The 24,681-nt window shown below is 34.8% G+C and overlaps 1 protein-coding gene across 1 annotated transcript; it reads left to right on the top strand.

Annotated features, from left to right (window-relative positions):
* The first annotated feature begins 986 nt into the window (after window positions 1-986).
* On the top strand, window positions 987-24,681 carry HMA1 (heavy metal atpase 1). Its single transcript, XM_028063452.2, has 13 exons — window positions 987-1,720; window positions 1,812-1,962; window positions 2,048-2,232; window positions 2,989-3,135; window positions 3,638-3,833; window positions 4,672-4,784; window positions 7,007-7,248; window positions 11,491-11,596; window positions 22,111-22,275; window positions 22,853-23,069; window positions 23,437-23,624; window positions 23,705-23,791; window positions 24,335-24,681. The coding sequence occupies exons 1-13, from the start codon at window positions 1,181-1,183 to the stop codon at window positions 24,500-24,502; spliced, it is 2,505 nt and encodes an 834-aa protein (XP_027919253.1). The 5' UTR covers window positions 987-1,180; the 3' UTR covers window positions 24,503-24,681.

The following is a 24,681-nucleotide window of genomic DNA, read 5'->3' as shown; positions in this document are numbered from 1 at the left end:
GAAAATAGTTTACCCCGTTATTCAATTATGAATTATCTTGTCATGTCATGATTATTAAACTAAAAGACTTAGTTTGTTTCTTGTTTTTATAATTATAAAACGTCATATTGGTTTTTTGTTAATTACATTTAATTAGAATTATAGAAATACGGGTTTTGGTTTTACAAAAGTTGTTGATTGAATATTTTATTTTGATTGTTATTTAATATATACCAGGAACTATGAAAAGAAAAGAGTCTACTTATCCATGAATAAGTATTATTTGAATTTCACTTGTTAGCTCACGCTCAAATTTATCAATGAGTGAAATTTGTTTTCAAGGAAAAAATATTTGGGTTTTCATGATTTGCTATTTGATTAGAATCTGTTTTAGTCATCACTAATTTTTGGGTAAAATATGTTTTAGTTGTCACTAATTTTTGGATTAAATATGTTTTTATTCCGTAATTTTCGATAAAAGTTAGAATCAATATTTTCTCACAACTTTAGTCTAATTTAGTTCTTAAATTTTAAAAATGCATGAATTTAGTTATTTTAAAAGAAACTTATTAAATTTATTTAAAATTTTAAACGCATTTTATGATAATATTTGAGTTAAGATCGAAGTAAAAATGTGTTAAACAGTATAAATAATTCAAATACTATCATGAAATGTATTTAGATAAACTTTTGATTTAAAGGATTAAATTCACACATTACTAGAGATTAAATTGGTTAAAAAATTCAAAAAGACTAATTTCAAATTTTACGTACATATTTAACCCTTAATTTTTTGTTTGACATGACGATATTTCTGTCACAAAAAAATAAAATAAATTGAGGATGTAATTTGTGACGTTAAAAAAAGAAGATGCAAGTGATCAAAATTATAATTGAACTAAATGTAAAGGATAAATAAAACACTTTTTTTTTTTTTTTAAACAATGGAAGGAGAGTATGGCATCGATTAACTAATAAAAGCAAGTGAATCTATTTACCAATCAGGACGACCCTACTAGCAGTGTAACCAAAGTCTGGGAATGAGCACATTATGTGGTGGGGATGGCATAACGACGAACTGAATGGTTCATTTCAATTTCACTCTATAGTGACCCAGATTGAAGAAGGACCAGACCATAACTAGAATCATTAGACTCTCTGATGATGGTCGGAAGCTCCTCTTAGAATTTTCTATCTCAAGATGGAAACGCTTCCTTACTCGATCCCCTCCACCAAATTGCACTCCCTTCATTTTTACACCGGTGCTTCACGAATTCGATCCTCCAGGCTCCCTTTTCGCCCTCCCCGATTTTCAATCAAACCTTTATATTCCCCCAAATTTTTCATTCTCCCTCGTCACAGCCTTCGCTGCGTCGCTGAATCCTCCGACAATCACCATCACAGCCACCACCACGACCATCACGGTCACCACCACGACCATCACCACCATCACGACCATCACGAACATCAAGGTCACCACCACCACCACCACCACCATCATCATCACCACTCGCACGGCATCGATGTTGCTAATCTCACTGGGCCCCAAAAGGCGGTTATCGCATTCGCCAAAGCCACCAGATGGACGGACCTGGCAGATATCCTGAGAGAGCACTTGCATCTGTGCTGTTTCTCCACCGCTTTATTTGTGGCTGCTGCCATTTGCCCTCATACCTTGCCCAAGCCACTCGTCAGGCCTTTTCAAAACTCTCTCATTTTCATCGCATTCCCTTTGGTTGGGGTACGAAACAATCTCTCCTTTCCCCCACTTACTTCTCATTTTCGCTCTATTCCCAGACTGTTTTTACACTCTGCATGTGTGTTCCTATCAGGTTTCTGCATCACTTGATGCTCTTATTGAGATCAGTAGTGGAAAAGTGAACATCCATGTGTTGATGGCAATGGCGGCCTTTGCGTCAATATTTATGGGAAACTCTTTGGAAGGAGGATTGCTTCTTGCCATGTTTAATCTGGCGCATATAGGTGAGCTAAATTTTGCTTCGGTAACCGAGTTTCAAGTTTCATGTTCTCCAAGAAGTTTGAATAACCTGTGTGATGGATCCTGCAGCCGAAGAGTATTTTACCAGCCGATCTATGGTTGATGTCAGAGAGTTGAAAGAAAATAATCCAGATTTTGCCCTTGTTCTGGATACCAAGGATGATAAACTCCCCAATACATTTGACTTGGCATACAAGAGGATTCCCGTGCATGATGTAACTGTAGGATCATATATTCTGGTTGGTGCCGGCGAGGTAATTTTTTGTAAATTTGTTTCCTCGTCATAATTTTCTTCAGAGCTTAGAAGGAGGTTAAACAGCGACTGATGTCTTGTGATTGTTTTTGATGTTTTCAACTGGATAACCATTTTTTACTGTGATCGTTAACTGATGTTCATAGTAATTCTTGGTGATTTGGATATAGTTAACCTTTGCATATATGATTTATTACCTTGCTGCATAATGAATTAATATTTATAATAAATAAACCATGATTCCAATTCTTTTTATAATGTCCTTAGAATAATTACTAATAGTATGAAAAATATTTATACGACCAAACTTATTTTGCCGCTTAATTTGATCCAGAGTACACCCAACTCTTCTGTAACAAAGTATGTCACCGGGTGCTGAAAATGTTACGGACCAAATATTTGAAAACTTGTTTAGAAAGACTGACTTAGAATCTTCTCACTTGCTTCAGTAGTTGTTTCAGTCAATTCTCTTGCAATATTATTTTGTATTAAAAATTTAAAAACACCCCTTTATCTTTCATCGTCTAAAGAGCATTCCTGGTCCTCATTTTCTGTCTCCTTTGAATGATGATTTTTCATTTTTCCCCTTCCCTCCCTCCTAAAGAGCAAAAGGAAAAATAATTAGTTTAAGTCAAACCTTAAGTATCTTCTAATAAACAACACAGACTCACACAAACTCATACATGCACGATTTGGAATTTCAAGTTTTATACAGCAGATTATTGTTGAAGTATAATGGGGATGGTGTTGTGATTAGTCTGTACCAGTAGATTGTGAAGTATTCCAAGGCAGTGCCACAATTACCATCGAGCACTTGACAGGGGAAGTGAAACCTTTGGAAGCCAAAGTTGGAGATAGAATTCCCGGCGGTGCAAGGAACTTAGATGGGAGGATAATTGTGAAGGTATGTTGAACTGTACATCAATCTCTAGGGATTTCAGCAATTTTTGTATATTCTACTAAATTTCAAAGTCTTGTGTTTATATTTTACACTGGAAAAAGTGCTAAAATATTGGTACTATTGGAAAAATAAATAAATGCAAGTCTCTTATTGGCTATATAGATAAAGCAAAAAAAGCGTGTAAGTGGGAATAACCCTCATGTATGCTAGTTTTGTGGGGATGATTTAGCGCCAAATCCACATTCTGAAAGTAACTAATTACAAGTATCACTTGTCATTAACCATACCTAGTTTTGAGAATATATTCATATTGATGAAGATTGAAAATTAGGGCAATGAGTCATGCTCACAGATATGCATGAACAAGTTACTACAGATTGTGGTACTAGTGTTTCTGTAATAGTTTGTCATGTTAAACACTTAAACTTCTAAGTGGGTTTTTGTCTTGTTTGAAGTGTGTTTTTGTTGGAAACTAACCTTATAATACAAAATTAATTGATTGCAGGTAACAAAAACTTGGAAGGAATCGACTCTCAGCAAAATTGTTCAGTTGACTGAAGAAGCACAGTCAAATAAACCTAAACTTCAAAGGTGGCTGGATGAATTTGGTGAACGATATAGCCAAGTTGTTGTGGTGCTATCCGTTGCAATTGCTGTTATTGGACCACTTTTATTTAAGTGGCCGTTCATTGGTACATCTGGTAATTTTTGAATTTTTTTACTCTAGTAGCACTGTTTGATATAGTTAATAAATTTAAAAATTTGATTACTGATTGTGTTTTTATCCTGTTGTGAGTTTTGCTTTGTTTTTTGTGTGGGTTTGTATGTCATTCACTCCTTTACTTCAATAATCATTTCATAGAAACTTGGAATTAAAGTAGCAATGATCAAGTTGCTTACGAATTAAAGTAGCAATGATCAAGTTGCTTACAAGTTACATTAATTACTAAAATCACAAAGGAAGAGGAGGAGAAAAAAAATACATAAATTACTAGAGAGATTCAGCAAATGCACAAAATATCTCACTACTTCCCAAAAGCCCACCATTTTTCAATTCATTTCTACACCTTCTCACTCTTCTTCCTCAGATTTATCCCACCTTAGTTACTTCATTAATTACTCCCCTTTTTTCTTCTAATTGATATTGTGCTAGCTACTCAGGTTGTTAACAGCCTCTTTTATCTCTTTCTCTGTTGCGAGGATAGGCACTCCAATTACCTTTCCCACTTTGTCCCTCATTTCAAACACATGCAATCCTCCCTTCAACTTAGAACCAGCTTTATTATGGGGGTAGCACTTGTTTCTTTGTCTTTTATGGACTTGGGCAAGGCATGCGTCGTGGTTTAACAAGTGGTACTGAAGTCTCCTATTTATTAATGTTATGCTACAGTAATTATCACCAATTTAAAAAGTTCTCAATTCTCATGTTTTCTACTACCCTTTTGTGACAAGGATTTAGTATCCAAAAAATATGTTGTTGCATATCTATATATGATGTAACTTCCGTAATTCATTTTATTTAGTGTCTGATTGATGTAGCTTGCAGAGGTTCAATTTACAGAGCGTTAGGGCTTATGGTGGCAGCATCACCTTGTGCCTTGGCTGTGGCTCCATTGGCGTATGCTATAGCAATCAGTTCTTGTGCCAAGAAGGTACCAATTATCTACTCGATTATATAAATTCATGTCAAAATATATTTAAAAATTTAACATCATATAAGAAATTAGAGGTGTAACAGGTCTTCATCGACCTTGAATCCAATCAACTCAATCCAATCCAGTTTATATTTCAATAGATTGGGTTGGGTTGGGTCATTGTTTGATCTAGGTTTATTTTGGTTGATCCAATAAAATTATAATTGGGATATGTGGTGGGTTAATGAGTTTGAAACCCAATTAATTCAACCTATCTCAATATACGTATAAGAAGAGGGCTATAGGAATTCATTCTTTCTTGCACTCTCTCTTAATGGTTAAAATTTATTCGAAACTACACAGAAGAGAAAATCATTGAATTAGATCTAAGTCTCACTTTTTTGTAATTTCCAATAAATTTTAATCTATGAAAGAGAGTGAGTAAAAAATAAAAGAGTGTGTTTCTAGTATTTCTATACTTACAACATTAATAATTATTCTAATTCTGTTAGTCTGTATATTTGCATAACCCTACTCTACACAACTATTGATCAGTTTTGTCAAATTGTCCGAGACTTGAAGTATCAAACTGTCCATATTCATCTTTATTATGTACATAAACTAATTATTAAGGTTATTTGCGACATGTATTGTGCCATTGGCCGCATGTATTTTGAATGTTCTGACTTTGAATATATTTTGCTTGTGATGGTATTGGATTTGGAGAGGTAGACTTGTATTTTAATTTAGACTGTGCAATGTTTTTATTTAGAATAATTTTAACTTATTAGACACTTTCTGTATTTTATTTATTTATTTAGAATATATTATTATTATTTTAAACAGTCAATTTAATTACCCAACTCAAACTCAAACCAACTTGACAAAGTTCAAGTTGCTTTGGTTTGGGTTGCTTAACAAAAAACAGAAATCAAAAGACCCAACCCAACCCAATTATGTTTCATTGGATTAGTCTTGCATTAGACCAAACTCAACCCATGTCAAGCCACTTACACCCGTATATAAAATTGATCTTTAATTATGAAGTATTTGCACTGTCAGTGTGATTTTATGGCTTTCAATTTTGTATTCACCAATATATTTTGAAGATTCATAATCCTGCATTTTTTTTTTAAATCCTATGCTCAATATTTATAATTTCCTAAATTAGTGGGATCCTTGAGTTTGAGCCTTAATCCAAAAATCAAAGATGTTATTAAGAGTTAGTCCATTTCTGGTATACCTGAATTGCAACATTCCATGCACAGAGCTTTGAGCGTGATAGGATGTTTTGGAAAACCACTTTAATTGTAGTTACCCTTTAGCTTGCCATAATTTCTGTTTTAGTGGGGTGTGTTGAAATCTACATCATCCAGAGATACGACTTGAATAGAATATATAACACTTGGATAATCCTCACTTTACAAGGTAGTATTAGAGTTTATCCTTGATCTATTGTTGAGTTTCTTGCATTAGCTCTAGCCCATGGCCATGACCTGATGAGATGTGTTGAAAACTCATCTTAATTGTGCTAAGTCTCTTTGGAACACTTCTATTGTGCTAAGTCTGAGGGGGTGTGCTTAGTCCGCGTTGACAAAACATATGATATGACCATTGTAATCCTTGTAAAGCTTAAGCAATCCTGATCGTGTATGTACATTTTATGGGATTGAGTTATATCCTAAGCCAAATTTTAAGACCTTCTTGTGACTACCGTTGTGAAATCTTAATCATTATTGGCATCTAAATTTCTATTTACCCATTTTGAGAAAGATGAAGGAGCTTTCATTAATTTTCATGCAAAGAACTAGCTTCTAAAGCTTTGTATGTCAATTATTGTATATATGGAGTAGTGTTTTTTTTTTCAGTGCCAATCTCCACAGCCACATTATTCTAAGTAATCATGTAAGCCCTAAACATGATCATAAAACTTGATCTGACTTGTGAATTGTGAATTGTGATTGAAGAAAAACTAAGCCATGAACAAGTTTGATTTGTTCTATATTAAGGAAAAACTTACTTTTACGGCTTGATTAAATACTCTTGATGATGTCTGTCAATAATAAGGTGAATTGAATGGAAGCATTTCATTACACAGTTTAAGTCCTTTGGATTGTTTATTTGTTGGTTTGAGAGGAGTAGAAAGTTGATCAATTATTCCAAAATTAAGTATGGAATTTATTTTTATTTTTATTTTATTTTTCTTTTATGGAGGGTGTGACAGTTACCACAATTTGCAGGGAATACTACTCAAAGGTGGACATGTTCTCGATGCTCTAGCTTCTTGTCATACTATTGCATTTGACAAAACAGGGACGTTGACAACTGGTGGACTTGTATTCAAGGCAATTGAACCGATTTATGGTCATCATGTTAGAAACAATGAATCAAAATTTTCTTCCTGTTGCATTCCCACCTGTGAAAAAGAAGCTCTTGCGGTTGCTGCAGCTATGGAAAAGGGTACTACACATCCTATTGGAAGGTAACATTTTGAATAGACTATTTTTTTTTTGGTTTAAATACACATTTGGTCTCTATTTTTGTCAAAATTATTTAATTTGGTCCCTATTTTCGTTGTTTGTTCAATTTGGTCCTCATTTTGGTTAAATCGCATTCAATTGAGTCCTTTTGACAAATGGAGTTAAAATTTTTAACGGCACAGTGACACGATGTAACTGTTTGGGTTACGTGTCAAATTTTTGAATACATGATGACACACGTTGGCACAGTGTCTCGTTACAAAAAATTGGGGAAAAAAGGTTGAATAACGTAAAAAGGTAAACATGGTAAAGTGAAACAAAATTAAAACGTTTCAATTGAGGGTTTACTGCAACGAGAAGCGAGAAGTGTCGTTGAGTGAAGAACTAAAATTGTGCATTGGAGAGGTCGAGAGCATTCGAGAGGTGGAGAGATAGGAAAAATTTAGGGTTGGTGAAAAAGGGGAAAATTAGGGTTTTTGGGTGCATCATTGAAGATAACGTGGTTGAAGATAACATCAGTTAGGGTTTGCGATTGAAGCTTCGACATTGCGCTTGGAGGTTGTCATTCGAGATTGGTTGCCCCCAACTATTACAGCAAGAGGAGGAAGATGAATGGTGACGAGACATACCTCTCAAACGCGAATTTCGAATCACCAACTGGATTGTGCACAAGATTCTTGCTGGCCACAGTTTTGCTTCAAACCTCTCAAACCCTAATTTTTTTCCCCAAATCAATTTCACAAACTTTTAAACCCACAACGACCATAAAATTTCACTGTGCCAACGTCATTGCCAAAAAATTGACACGTAACCCAAACAGTTACACTGTGTCACTGTGTCGTTAAAATTTTTAACTCCGTTTGTCAAAAGGACTCGATTGAATGCGATTTTACCAAAATGAGGACCAAATTGAACAAACAACGAAAATATGGACCACATTGAATAATTTTGACAAAAATAAGGACCAAATGTGTATTTAAGCCTTTTTTTTTTTAAATTATAAGCTCTCCTTTTACTAGCAACAATTGTGGTTCGTGTAGTTCTCTTGGAATTGAATTTTATTCGGTTAATGAAAATAGTTGAATTGGAATATAATATATGAAAGCATAAACTAACTAGTTTATGGCCCAAATACCACAACGGTACACTAACACTGCCTCTCAAGCTAGAGCATATAGATTATATGCCTCAAGCTTGTTACACATAAACATAATTCAGGAGTCCCTAATAGACCTAGTGAAAATATTAGCTAGTTGTTCAATAGAACTAGTGTACATTACTAGCAAAAAGAACTTTTTCTGTAATAAATGACAATTCACTTCAGTATGTTTGCTCCTCATGAAAAATTGGACTATGATAGAAAATTTCTATCAAATACAGTATATTATGCAGTAAGAGGCAATACAAAAGGAAAAGAACTAAGCTCCCAACCGAAGAAACCCTTTGAGCTCCAATTACAATTCAAATAAAACTGTATCTTCAATATTCCTTTATTTTCTTATATGATATATTCCACTAACTTTTCTCTCCTGTAGCTAACTCCTCCTTCCCATTATGCTTATTATCTAAGGTGAGAATTAAGATCCTGGGTATTTGGGCCATTGGATATACATCTTAATAGGCTTCTTCATATTACTGCTTGAGATCCGTAGTACTTGGATTACAATCAGATTGGAAGTAATATGAAAAGCAATCTGATTATCAGAAAACTTCATTTGAGAGAACTCAACAAATTTTAGTTTATGAATAAATTGCTTTATCCAAATAAGTCCGTAGGTGATCAAGGCCATAGCCTGATACTTAACTTTAACACTAGATCTAGCTTCAATCTCTTGCTCCTTACTTTTCCAATATACAATATTACCTCCTACATGAACACAATATGTTGGGGTGGAATGACAGACATCTATTCTGATCAGCATCTGAGTAGTTGACCCTACATTTATGAATAAAATGAACCTTGTCCAAGAGATCATTTGAATAGTTGTATGAGTAGTTGCATCCTAATGACTATTTAAAGAGAAGGAATTCCACTGAAGCAACACGAGAAATATCTGGACTTGTAATAGTAGTATAACTTAGCCTACCAACTAGCCTGTGATATATTCCCAAATTAGTCAACGACTTCCCCTAACTAAGATGAAGTTTAAATATTGGTTATTGTGGTGCAATGGCGTTGTGGAGCCACAAGAAATGCCATTATGACCACCTTGCACATCACAGGTTCTGTGCCATAGATTGGGCATAAAAGAGGTGGCAAGGTTTCAACTCTTCGCAAACTCAGAGTACATCACGGATCAGGTGGGCATCTATGGTTTGCCCTTTTTATTGATCAAAATGGCAAAAAGGGTCTATTTGGGTTTGTAGGTCTCCGGGACAAAATTAGAGAGATGGAATTGGGCCTTGTGGATCTCCTCCTCCACTGTCGGTCATGTTTGAATTAGTAAACACTTAAAATCTCACTGACCCTTTAAAAATAAGTCAGCAGTAAGTGTTTTGCTTGTGTTTATTTTCTCCTGTTTATTTATTATATTCTATTGTTTTTTACTTGGGTTTCCTTAGTTCAATTGGCCTAACACTGCAGAAAATTATTAAGTGGTTTTGGATTACCGCATGTCTATGGTCCCAATCAATGTTTCTATAGCACATTCAAAATTATCAATTTATGAGAAATAATTAATAACACTTGATTATGTACTACACAGAATTGTAGGACTACAGTGATCCAGTGACACTTAAGTAAAGTTTCGACACTAACCTTTTGTTCCATGCTCCCCAATCTTTTGGCAATCAACATCGTTTAAATTTCTTTCCTTTCCTCCGAAGCTTAATCGTCACATGTTCCTTGCACTCAAAACTCAAAAGAAAAGCTATTCCGCACCACCCACCATTTTCCAGAAACACCTCTAATTTTATAACTAATTTCTTTAATGTTTTACCCCTCAACAACTATTGCGGCTTTTGCCATCTCCCTGCAGATTAACAACACTGTTTGCAGTCTGACATGCAAGTTTCTTGAAGTATCTCCAAGACACACTTCCTTTGAGAAACGACACTTCAATATTGGACCAATTCAATTTCCAAAAAGTATCGAAGTAAGCTCTTGCTCTAAAGTTGATGGAACAAATGTTTCTTCAATTTTTCAGAACCATTCTGATCATGTCCTATTATGATCACCAACATAAGTTACTAGATAGAGCGTCTTGAATAACAATAGGCATTGGAGCAAGAAGTGAGTGAGTGTGAATAATTTGGGTAGCTATACGATCTCTGCAATGATAAATCTGTACGGTTTTGTATCAGTAAAAGGTGTTGTGTTGAGTGATAAGAAAAGAAAGTGTTTTCAAGGTAAGGTATAATTAAAGGGTTGGCTGTGGTTTGTTTGTACCTTGTAAGTTGTCCCACGAGGTCTCTTGATTGGAATCATTAGCTTTGACTTAAGTTGAATTTAATACTTTGAGCAAAGAAGCTTTAGAAAGCAGTCCTTTTCGCTACCCTTTTAAGAATACATAATGTATGTAATGTAGGTGGAAGTTACCTTAAGTATAAGTAAATTACTTCTAACCATTATAGTCAAAATCAAGATTTTACTCATAAAATTGAAAGGTCGTATGATTTTACACATTATTTCCGATTTAGATCCCAAGCATGATTGTGGCCCAGCCAAATCGTTAAAATCGTCGTTGCACCACTTATTCACCTTCTTGGGTGAATAAATTCAGTTCAAATAAAACCTGAACCTAATTAAAAGTTAATGTAATTAATATTCACCTTATTATGCACGTTTCAGTCACAACACCAACCAGTTAAAAATTAATGTAATTAAAATTCACCTTTATTCAACTTCACCACCTATTCACTCTAGTAAATGCAGATTCAATTAAAACAAAATACAAACCCAATTAAAAATTAAGGATGTTTTTTGTTGCACCCTTCACCTTCCTTGTGGAATGGGTTTCAATTAAAATGAAACCCAATTAAGATCTATGATCTATGATCTATGATCCTAACCACAGTCTCAATTTTAACTATCTTGTTTGTAACCTACAATAGCTTGGGATTCATATATATCTATAACTAACTCATTAAATGCTGATCTCTTTTAATCAGATTCTCCACAAAACAATTCAATTCTTTGAATGTTCAGTTTTGCCATCTTAAATGTAACAGTGAAGCATGATATTAAACTAATAATCACTTTTCTGTCCTTATGCATTTTTTTTTTTGTGTAAAATAAATTGCAGGGCTGTGGTTGACCATAGTGAAGGCAAAGACCTCCCATCTATTTCCGTAGAAAGTTTTGAATACTTTCCTGGCAGAGGCCTTACTGCTACTGTTAACAACATTGAGGTATGTTGTTATTTAACTGGATACTTAAATAGTGTGTTGCTTAACTGGATACTTAAATATTCATTTTGCATGACAAAGTGAGATTTTGAAGCAGACATGACCATGTATTTTTAGTATCTCAAGCTCATATTGCATACATTTGTCATAGAGATCTCCCATTTGGGTTTCATTATTTTGCAATGATTTCCTTTTATATATATATATATATATATATATATATATATATATATATATATATATATATATATATATATATATATATATATTAGCGGAAACAGAAGTGTTGCACGCTTGTGTCTGCATTTTGATCATGATCTTATTTTTTTGGGAGTTAAAAATTTAATGTTTATATTAATGTTAGTTTTATATATAACAGACAAGGTGTCCTTACATGAGTGAAACATACTGGTGTCCTTACATGAATGAAAAATGAAATGTTAAAATATTAAGAGGGAGATGAAAGGTTGAATAAAAGGCAGATAAGTGAAGTCCTATAGTGTGAGGTTACGTTTATAAAAATTTGTGTCTGCATTTTGATCATGCTATCTTATTTTATTTTTTTGGGAGTTAAAAGTTTAATGTTTATATTAATTTTAGTTATATATATAACAGACAAGGTGTCCTTAAATGAAGGAAACATACCGATGTCCTTACATAAATGAAAAATGAAAAATGAAAAGTTAAAATATTAAGAGGGAGATGAAAGGTTGAATAAAAGGCAGAGAAGTGAAGTCCTATTGTGTAAGGTTACGTTTATAAAAGTTATTAGTTAAGAATGTGGACAACAATTTCTGAAATATTTATGGAATAAGAAGATGTTACTTTTAAGGCAGTTTTGTGGATGTGACAGTTTCTTGGAGCACTCGAAATATAAATATTTGTAACATTAATATATATTGAAGGGTAAACCAAGATAATAAAATGTGTACACTAAATGGAATATCCTAATTAATCTTTTGGTACTCACTGCCCATAAAATAATATAAATACTCTTATATTGAGGTAACTAAATTAATCTTTTCAATTAGAAACTTTTTAATAAGATAGTTTTTACTTATTTTCTCTTTTAGGCTCTTTCAAAATTAAAGGTGGTCAATGTGAAGTTATTGGTGAGCAAAATATCAATTGAAAATTTTCTAATTTTTATTTATTTGGTGTAGCTTACTTTCTAAGTTTATTTTACTCATGTTAATGAGAAGATTTTTCTCTAACTTTATTCTATTGGAATTTAATAGACTAATTTGCATCTAAATTTATATATTTGAACGTATGTTTTACTTTTTTAATCAAAAAAGAAAAAAAAAAGTACCTATTTTTTTAATTACTTTGAATGCCCATAAATATCTGGAAGTGTTTTTTAAACGCATGAATAGTTGTCAAAGAGGGTACCCAGAGGTTCGAGGGAGTGCTTGAGGGCGTTTTCTACATGGGGAGCTGGTAGTGAGTAGCTATTACCCATACCTGTTGCCATACCAATTATTGGTTTGGGAGTTAGCTGGTTAGAGTGCGTAGGGCAAAGGTTTAGCCTCGGAGAAAGTGCAGAAATAGGGATCACAATTGGATTCAAACTCTGATTAGCACCAACAAAATTATGCACAATGAAGAGATGAATTAGTTGCTAAAACTAGTTCGGGTTTGGGTATTTTAGTGCACAGCTCACTGCAAGCCCTCATATTTAATTACTTAAGTATATAATAAGCTTAGTGCTTATAAATTAAGTTTGCTGGAAATTACACACAGTAAAGTGAATGGGTAATAATGGTCTGCACAACTTTTTGGCAGTCTCTGCAAGTTCTAATACGTCCTTAAAAAATCTTTAGGATATGGATTTATAGAGTTAGCACTGCTGTTTAATAATTTGATATGAATCAATGTGAAGTAAACTATCAAATTTGAAATTGCCACGTTTCTAGAGTGCTTTTACTTCATTATGTAGGTTATTGTTATTATAGGGTATTGATTACCGTGGCTTCACTCCAATCAAGCATGATTTTGTCACCCATTATATATAAAAGATCTTGGTGGTTGACTCTAATTCTTCCTGAAGTAGTATAATCCAAGAATTGTAACGTGATTTCTTGAAGTATGCAATATGTATTAGATAAAACAAACTTAATGAGCACTTAACATGTTGGAACTCCTATGAATCACATGCCGAGTTTTTACTTAGTTAGGGAGAGTCGATCTATAACTCAAAGATATAGGAAAAGTTTGATTTATGTTACAAAATTGGCAAGTGTACTAAATCGTACAAGTAATAAAGTGGATAAGTCCAAATATCATTTTCCCAACAGACTCACGTTGCTTAGAAAAATAATTATTAACTAATTAAATTTATGAAATTAAAATATATGGTAAATATTTCATTAGGGTTGGATTTCATGCATCAAATCAATATGAAAACACTAACAATATATTTCTAATTTCTGATTCTAGCATTCACACCACTATGTAACAAGCCCTAATGTTTTAGTGACAAGTTTAATAAGAACCCTAATGTGTTAGACCTTTCCTTATTAAAAGTATTAAGCCTTAAGTTTGGATGTTAAGCATGACCAATGATGTACTCTATGTCTAGATGCACAATCAATTAGTTGTTTATTCTAGTCTAGGTTCTAATATCATGTCCAATGATTAGATATGGAAAAGTGTGAAGATACATTGAATAGCAGAAATCACAAAGAATTAAGATATATTACGTCCAACCACTGTATATAGAGTAGTTGGTTACTCTCTTATGCATTCTGAACACTATAAAAAGAATAATGTTGAATGCCTCCAACATCAAGAAGGAGTCTCCACAAAAGAATCAAGTTCCCTCTCTCCCTAAAAAGGGAGGTTTATTCCCTTAAAGGGATGTTGATTTTTAACTTTGTAGAGCCTTCTATTTAAAGACTGTCAGAACTGGACTGGGCTTGGAATTTGTTCTTGAATTTGTAATTGAAGTAACCAACTCTATTGGTAATTGATTATGTTGATGACTTCTTAAATCTCTGAGATTTTCACTTATGTGCAAAATATAAACCAAATGCTTATCATTTCCACTTTATTAAATAAAAACTTAATTATCCAATAAAAGATAAAATACTTATCTTTTATAAAATTATTTAATAAACCCTTAATTATTTAAAAAGATAATAATAAAAACACCAGTAAAAGATAAAAAATTAACATAATAAAAATATGATAATGACAATTATCAATTTAGAAACTAAATTATCTCACAAGTCTTCCTTTAGGATATTTGGATGCAATAATCCACATTCTGAAATGTATTAAGGGGAGCTCCAAGGAAGGTGTCTTAGATGAAGGCAAAGGTTGTACTTATTACTCACCAAGGATATTTCGTGAGGTTTGTTTCTATTATTTGTATTTTTATTGGTGATAACCTGGATGCAAACACTTGAAATTAAAGAGAAGAAGATTTTAGAGTGAATTTGAGAGTGTGTGTTCTCTCCTCTTAGGTTTCAATATTTATGGTGCATGAGATACAATGGATGAGAGGAAAGAGGAGAATTCTAGAAGATGCTCCTAGGAACTAGAACTAAAGCATGCTCCTAGGAACTAGGACTAAAGCATGCTCCTAGGAGCTAGGACTAAAGCATGCTCCTAGGAAAATTAATCTCCTTTAAGACTATTTATTCTAACATTCCCCCTCAAGCTGGAGCATACAAATTGGATGTGCCAAACTTGGAACATATAAATTCAATCCTAGGACCTCTCAAGGATTTTGTTAATACATCTGCAAGTTGTTCATTTGATCCTACAAATTCTGTGCAAATTTCTTTGGTCATCAATTTTTCTCGAATAAAGTGACAATCAATTTCAATATGTTTGGTCCTTTCATGGAACATTGGATTAGAAACGATGTGGAGAGCAACTTGACTATCACAATACATCTTCATTGGTTGAATGTTGCAAAAACCTATTTCTTGTAGAAATTGTTTAACCCATATAAGTTCACATGTTAGGGATGTCATTGCTCTATACTCTGCTTCAGCGGATGATCGTGCAACAACATTTTGCTTTTTACTTTTCCACGAGACTATATTTCCTCCAAGAAAAACACAATATACCGTGGTAGAACATTTATCCATAGGAGAACCAGCCCAATCAACATCACAATATCCAAAAACTTGAGTATTCCCTTTATCCTCATAAAGTAGTCCTTGTCCTGGAGCTTTTTTAAGATACCTTAGAATACGAATGACAGTATTCCAATGATCGATAAACGGATTCTGCATGAATTGACTCATGTTGAGAATAAAGAAAATAGGGATTGAGATTAATATCCCTTGTGTATAAACCACACATAGGGTAATTTATTTATAATAGAGAGAGGTACAAGTAAAAAGAGTAACTGAAAATAAAAAGATTAAATAGAAGATATTGTTTGATATTGTGGTTATCAATATCTAACAATATCTTAATAATATCAAACTATATCTAACACTCCCCCTCAAGCTGGAGCATACAAATCGTATGTGCCAAGCTTGTTACAAATATAATCAATTCTAGGCCCTCGTAAAGACTTCATAAAAATATCTGCTAACTGACCACTTGAGTTAACAAACTCAGTCTTGATGTCTCCAGTCATAACCTTTTCCCGAACGAAATGACAATCAATCTCAATGTGTTTGGTCCTCTCATGAAAGACATGATTAGAGCTAATATGAAGGGCAGTCTGATTGTCACACACAAGTCTCATTTGAGTAATATCTCCAAATTGTAACTCTTGAAGCAATTGCTTGAGCCAAACAAGTTCACAGGCAGCTGAGGCCATAGCTCTATTCTGCTTCTGCACTGGATCTTGCTACAATACTCTGTTTCTTACTTTTCCACGAGATCAAGCTACCACCAATGGAGACACAATACCCAGATGTAGATATTCTATCAGAAGGAGATCCTGCCCAATCAGCATCTGAATAGCAAACAAATCTTGTATGGTTATTAGAACCATATAACAATCCTTTTCCAGGAGATTTTTTAATATACTTCAAGATGCGAATGACTGCATTCCAATGATCTTCACATGGAGAATTAAGAAATTGCCTTACCACACTGACTGCAAAGGAAATGTCAGGACGAGTAACAGTAAGATAATTCAATTTCCCAACCAATCGTCTATACTGCTCAAGATCAGATATAGGCTCCCCCTGATTTGGTAGAAGTTTAGTATTGGGATCCATGGGTGTATCAACAGACTTTGAACTCATCAACCCAGTTTCCTCTAGAATATCCATGGCATACTTTCTTTGAGATATAACAATACCATCATTGGACTGTGCCACCTCAATACCCAAGAAATATTTGAGTTTGCCAAGATCTTTGGTCTGAAAATGGTGACAAATATGTTGTTTCAACTGAGAGATGCCATGGTTGTTACTCCCTGAAAGAACGATGTCATCAACATATACTATCAAGTAAACACATCCAACACTCGAGTGTTAATAAAAGACAGAATGATCTGCTTCACACCGAGTCATACCAAATTGTTGAACAACATTGCTAAACTTTCCAAACCAAGCCCGAGGAGATTGTTTTAGGCCATATAGGGATTTGCGAAGACGACATACCATCCCAGAAGACTCCCCCTGAGCAAGAAATCCAGGAGGTTGCTCCATATAGATTTCTTCTTGCAAATCACCATTGAGGAAATCATTTTTAACATCTAGTTGATAAAGAGGCCATTGTTGAAGAGCAGCCATGGCGATAAATAAACGAACAGAAGCCATCTTTGCCACGGGGGAAAAAGTATCTCCATAATCCAACCCAAAAATTTGAGTATAACCTTTGGCTACAAGACGAGCTTTGAGGCGATCAATAGTACCATCAGGTCCAACTTTGATAGCAAACACCCACCTACAACCAACAACAGATTTCCCAGACGGCAACGGGACCCAAGTTCCACTATTATGAAGAGCACTTAATTCATCTGCCATGGCCTGACGCCAACCAGGATGGGCTAAAGCGTCACGGACAGTTTTTGGAATGGTCACAGAAGAAAGAGAGGAAAGACATGTATAAAAAGGTAATGACAAGCGATGATAACTCAAAGCAATATAATGGGGAGAGGGATTACGGGTAGAACGCATACCTTTTCGGAGGGCAATGGGAAGGTCAGACTCAGGTGTCAAAGTCGAAGGAGACAGAGTAGTTGGCACTGGAGTGGAGTCACATGGTGGTGGTTGTGATCGATTACGGCGACTATAAACTTGAAGAGGTGGTGGAGGAGCAAGTGACTGTGGAGCAGGTGACTGTAGAGCAGGAACCGAGGGTGAAGAAGACACAGTAAGAGGGTCACAAACAATAGGAACATTAAAGGTATTAGAAGAGTTGTCAGGATTGGATGGAGTCAGAGGTGAAGAGTGACTCTTAAAATAAAGGGAGAACTCATTAAAGGTGACATCTGCAGACACAAAATAACGGTTAAGAAAAGGAGAAAAATATTTGTATCCTCTTTGTGATCTTGTAAACCCTAAGAAAACACACTTATGTGATCTAGGAGAAAGCTTGTCAAGACCAGGACTAAAATTATGAACAAAACATGTAGACCCGAAAACTCTTAAAGGTAAGGGATGAAGAGGTTCATGAGGGAATAAAATGGAGTGAGGTATGTTATTCTTTAAAACCGAAGAAGGCATACGATTAATGAGATAACAGGCAGTAAGAATGGCATCACCCCAGAAATGTTTAGGAACCTCGCCATGAATTAAAAGAGTGCGAGTGGTTTCCATAAGATGTCTATTTTTACGTTCAGCTACACCATTTTGTTGAGGGGTATAAGCACAAGAAGTTTGATGCAGAATGCCGTGAGAAGCCATAAATTGTTTGAAAGAATGAGAAAGATATTCACGACCATTATCACTACGCAAAACTCTAATAGAAACACCAAACTGAGTTTTAATTTCATTAAAAAGAGATTGAAAGATATGAAATAATTCTAAACGATGTTTCATTAAAAATAACCAAGTGCATCTGGAGTAATCATCAATGAAAGTAACAAAGTATTGAAAACCTAAAGTAGACTTAACGCGGCTAGGACCCCAAATGTCAGAGTGAACCAAGGCAAAAGGGGACGAAGCATCACGTGACACTACGAGGAAAAGAAGTACGAGTATGCTTGCCTAATTAACACGACTCACAATCCAAACAAGACAACTTGGACAAGGCAGGGACAAGCTGTTGTAACTTGGCAAGGCTTGGATGACCTAACTGAGCATGAATAAGAGAGGGAGACTCCATAACTGCACCAATGTGTGTAGAGGGACGGAGATGATAAAGACCATGAGACTCATATCCTGTGCCAATCACCTGTTTCGAACTCCGGTCCTGTAAACAGACAAAATTGTTGGTAAAAGAAACAACACAAGGACCAGGAGAAGAAGATTGAGTTAGACCAACAAAAGATGTACCTGTGTGAGCAACAGATGCAGTGGAACTAGAAAACTGTTGATCCTTATACCATTTGAGAATTTGTTGTGCATAACAAGTATATCGGATGAAACATAAGAGATTTCAGAACTGAAAGAGGCAGCGGAAGATGCCATGGAGGAACTGGAAGAGACGCGGCTTCAAATGGCGTGTGAGGGACGATCAAAACTGTATGGTCGCCGGTCGGAACTAACACTCCGGCGACGACGACTCGGCAGCGACGGTGGTGGCGACTCCGGCAGTGGCTCCGGTAACAGCTCCGGCGCCGGCGGCTCCGGTGGCAGCAGCGACGGTGGCGGCAGAGACGGAGGCAGCGATAGTGGAAAAAAAAAAAACCTTAAGCTCTAGATACCATGTTGAGAATAAAGAAAATAGGGATTGAGATTAATCTCCTTTGTGTATAAACCACACATAGGGTAATCTATTTATAATAGAGAGAGGTACAAGTAAAAAGAGTAACTGAAAATAAAAGGATTAAATAGAAGATATTGTTTGATATTGTGGTTATCAATATCTAACAATATCTTAATAATATCAAACTATATCTAACAACTCACAACACCAACTGCAAAGGATAAATCTGGTATGGTAATAGTAAGATAAATAAGTTTTCCAACGAGTCTTTTGTACCTTTCTGGATTAGAGAAAGCTTCTCCCTATTCTGCCATTAATTTCTGATTTGGATCCATGGGACAATCCACTGGTTTACAGTCGATCATACATGTCTCTTTAAGGATGTCAAGAGCATATTTCCTTTGAGAAATTACAACTCCTTCCTTTGACTGGGCTACTTCCATAACTTCGGAAAAATTAAATGGAAAAAATTACTTGTCTTGGTCTGCATCTGTGGAACTTTGGTTCCTTGGTCAAGGGTTTCATGATCATTTGGAAGAAGATGGAAGCTCAGTGCCACAAGATCAAATTCAGCAATGGAAGAAAACTGATTTTCAGCTTTGTGCCCTACTTTGGCAATCAGTAGAGCCTAATATTTTGAGTACGCTTAGGGCATTTAAAACATGTCATTCTTTTTGGAAGAAGGCCCAAAATATATTCGCAAATGATATCCAACGGCTCTTCTTTAAAGCAATCTGACAATGATATGGTAACTTTTATGGCTGAAGCTCAATCTGCTGTTGAGGAATTAAAGGTGTTCTTAGAAGTGAACTCATTAGAAGAAATAAAAGGAAAGTTGGATAAGTTTTACATGGTTATGATTCTTCGAGAAATGAATCTCCTTTAAGACTATTTATTCTAACACAAACAATGGATTTAGATATGAGCATATGATTTATCTAATAAGACCCAATAACTCATGGAATTCATTCTTAAAAGCTATGGAGGGAGAATAAAAGACTTAGATAATCCGCTAAATATCCCATACTATTTGATCATAATATTGAAGTCCCGATGTGGGATGTAGACCCTTCATAATACTGAAGTCCCTCCTATCATAGCATCATTCCCAACAGTTGAGTATCACTGACTCACTCTACGGTGCTGCATGCAGTGATATTTCACTTAACTTTCTGGTTTGTAGGAATCCTTTACCATTTAGAATTATCTGCAAGCAACATTTTTCGAAACATTGACGACCAGCTCTGCTACCTAATAAGCAGTTAAGCCACTTGAGAATTGCCTGAGTACTTCCATGGACTCTAAAGTTGCTATCCACTTCAGTTTGGGTTTGAAATCAAGGCATTTTCTTTTATGCGTAGGTATGTAGACAATTAGTATAATCTAAACTCTTTTCATTGTCATCCCTGGGTAGAAAGGAGCATCGTTCTGCTTTGTATAAACTGAAAACTATTAATCTGCTCTTGTAAAAAGTGGGAACTGTTGGCGAGATCTTTCTCCTTTTGTTTATTTTCAATCAAGAAATAAGCTTATTATTTCTTGAGTTTCTTGAATGAGGTAAAGTAACTTACAATCAAGGATTACAGCTTCATTATTGGGAGGGAGTCCATTTCTAAGCTTAGGCACATGCTGCATCAATTTGTGCAAAATGAAAGATATTCTTCTTGATGATGGAGGTGCCAATGGGAAAGTCCTTTGAGAAAATATTTAATGCAGCATGGGGCTGAGTGGGTGAATATTGCAATCCATGAAACCAGAAAATGACTGTGAAGTGTTTTCGAAAATAAAAAGCCTGACCCATTGAGTCTTGTGAATCCTATCTAGAAAAATTAAGAAACCATGAGATACCTAGGAGAACAAACCTTTTTGTAAAATTATGTTTACCAATAAATAGTGAAGTTGCATAGATTATTTGAACTGAACCCGGAAGCATTAACTTGGGGCAAAATATAAAATGGGCAGAGGACAATAATTCCATATTAATTTGAACCAACCAATATGCTCCATATTTTGTAAGATTTGGGCTAAAACCATAAAACTGTTGTAATATGCCTCTTTACTAGTGTCTAGTAACCATGTAAAGGGTATATTGGTGATTTGACAGCAAAAGCAATAAAAAATTCGATATGGAATATTATTTCCAATGCAACAGGGTGCAGTGGTAAGCTTTTTCATAAACAATTGTAGGAGAAGAAAATAAAGAAAAATGAAATGAATTTCCCATATGCTAAAATTAGCATGTATATCAAACTATTTTACAGATGTTTTTTCATTTTAATTTATCAAAAAGTTGATTTTATGTGTGGAAGCTATAATTTTAGCTTACGAGAGAAACTTATTTCACTTTTTCATTTACTTAAGTTTTACAGAGAAGCTTATTATTGAAACAAAAGCTTAATGTTGGTTTTTTAGAAATATATTAATTCATGCTCAGAATTCCCATTCATGCAGATAAAAAGACAACTTCCTGTTCTTACATGATAAACTTCATACCTTAATACAAACATTTCTTTCCATCCAACATGGATGTAGAAAACGAGGAATTGATTCTGATTCCCGTTTATAAAAAATGTAAATGTCTTAGAAAAAATTGGTCCCTTTGAAGACTATTCATTGAATAATTGAAATGCTTGAGCAACTGGCTGAGCCATATCTTTTTTCTCATATAGTTTATTTGTGAAAAAACAAGTAAAATGACTCAATTTTTTGTTTTTGTTTTATTATAGTCAGGAATTGAAGGTGCCAAACTATTAAAAGCATCACTTGGGTCTGTAGATTTCATCACTTCATTTTGTCAATCTGAAGATGAGTCAGAAAAGATCAAGGAAGCGGTTAATACATCTTCTTATGGAAGTGAATATGTTCATGCTGCCCTTTCAGTTAATCAGAAGGTGGTATACTGTAATCTACTCATCTTTTTTTCTGGGAAAGAAGGGATGATGCTTTAAGCTTTTTCATAGATCTCTCCAGCTGGAGAAGCGGACAGCTTACCCAAATCTTTGAGCCTCTCTGGCCGTTTACACCCCCTTCATTAAGTAAAAGGCTAAATATATTTTTGGTCCTTCAACTTTTGGTAAAAATTGGGATTAGTGCTTTTTGGAAACTTTGAACTAATTTAGTCCCTCAACTATGTACATGTGTGGATTTAGTTCTTTTAGTAAGATTTTATTAAGTTTATTTGATGTTTCAAACATATTTCATTATAGTATTTTAGTTTGTTACACCGTTTGACATATTTTCGCTTCAATGTTAGCTGAAAAACGCGTTTGAAACGTCAAATAAATTTAAAAAAAAATATTTAAAGGCCTAAATACACATATTTTTAAAGATGAGGGACTAAATTAATTCAAGGTTTTCAAGATGGACTAATTCTAATTTTCGCTAGAAGTTGAGGGACCAAAAATATATTTAACCTTTAAGTAAAACACATTATCCACCGCAACCTAACTGACTGGTCACTTGATGCAGGTAACATTGATTCATTTAGAGGATAGGCCGCGTCCTGGTGTTTCTAATGTTATTCAAGAATTGCAAGATGAAGCACAGTTTCGTGTGATGATGTTAACCGGAGATCATGAGTCTAGTGCTAGGAGAGTTGCAAGTGCTGTGGGCATCAATGAGTTTCATTGCAACCTGAAGCCTGAAGATAAGCTGAGTCATGTGAAGGATACCTCAAGAGATATGGGTAAGTTCCTCGATAACCATTTTTGTGGATTGTCTTCTGTAATGCGTACTTATGGTTATTATTATTATTTTTGGGTACTTGCACACCAATGGTTCCTTTCCAATAGAAGTTTTTTTGGTCCCCGCTTGTAGCTTCAACTATACAAGTAAATTGTGCAGAGCTGAAGCTTAAAATATTACCTTTACATGCTTCACTTTCAAGTCTCGTTTTATGGTACCTTTGTTGTTCAGTTATGAGACTCATCATTTTTTTTTCAAAAGAGAGTATTTTCTTAAATAGGTTCCTACATAATATTTAAATTGAGTTGCTTGGATGTCTTTTACACATATGTTTTGGTCTCTTACGCCATTTTGTTTATACCTGACAGGGGGAGGCCTAATTATGGTGGGTGAAGGCATCAATGATGCCCCAGCACTAGCTGCAGCAACTGTTGGGATAGTTCTTGCTCACCGTGCGAGTGCAACAGCCATAGCTGTTGCAGATGTATTGTTGCTTAGAGAAAACATTTCTGCAGTGCCATTTTGTATTGCCAAGTCTCGGCAGACAACTTCACTGGTAGTTTTATAGATGTAGTTACTATACATTATTTCATTAGCTCTTGGATGCTGTTGACTTATATCTGAATGTACGTGCAGATTAAACAAAATGTAGCTCTGGCATTGACGTCCATAGTTATAGCTTCCCTTCCATCAGTTTTGGGATTTCTGCCACTGTGGTTAACGGTATGAAAATTCAATTTATATTATCTTTCTGCTATTCTGCTGTAGAACGTTTGTAGGCCTTGGTGGCACTATGTCCTGATGTTTCGAATGACTTGAACAAGCATTTTTTTATCTGGTTGCGGTAACAAATCTCTGAAATCACGATTATTTTAGTAAAGATTGTCACTGGGTATGGCCATACCAATATCACTTGGTTGAGGCAACTCCCCACCCTTGGCGTTATTGTAAATCGAATTTAGTAGGTGCTACCTCTATAATTAAAGTATACTCGGCTTAACTTATTGTTGTGATTGTTTAGATTGTCGTTCCCTGCCAGGGAGTGTAGGTTGGTTTTCCAGTGAGAGAAGCATCTCAATTGTATCTTTTGAACTAAAAATAGTTTTGGAGTTTTCAAACGGAAAGACAAGCATAGGCTTCATTTCTTTGAATTATAGCATCTCTCAGAATATGTTCTTTATGGTTTGAATGGTCCCACTACCTTAATTGCATGATTTTCTTCGTTGATTGTCTATATAATCATGTCTCTTGTTTATGCATATGCAGGTTCTTTTACATGAAGGTGGAACCTTGCTTGTGTGTCTCAATTCCGTACGTGCTCTGAATGAGCCATCTTGGTCCTGGAAGCATGATATCTTACATTTGATTAGCCAGATTAAATCTAGTCTTCTGTCTATCACAGGCTCAAACAGTACCATAACGGCGAATTTGTAACGTAGTGTTGTAGCTTATTGCATATTTTTAGTGTATTAAAAAAGTGTCAATATCGCTTTTCTTGTATATCTTTTTCATCTCAGCAAAATTGAACAATGCCTCTGTTTGAGGTTAGTTTCGCTTTCTTTAGTCCTCCTTTTCCCATTCAAATGGAATAAAATTTAAGGGAGAAATGTGCA

This window comes from Vigna unguiculata, chromosome 3 (genome assembly GCF_037176805.1).
Source record: "Vigna unguiculata cultivar grain cowpea cultivar isolate G323 ecotype 2 chromosome 3, ASM3717680v1, whole genome shotgun sequence".
Classification (NCBI taxonomy): domain Eukaryota; kingdom Viridiplantae; phylum Streptophyta; class Magnoliopsida; order Fabales; family Fabaceae; genus Vigna; species Vigna unguiculata.
The sequence above is the reverse complement of the archived record's forward strand: the minus strand, read 5'-3'. Positions and strand labels throughout refer to the sequence as shown.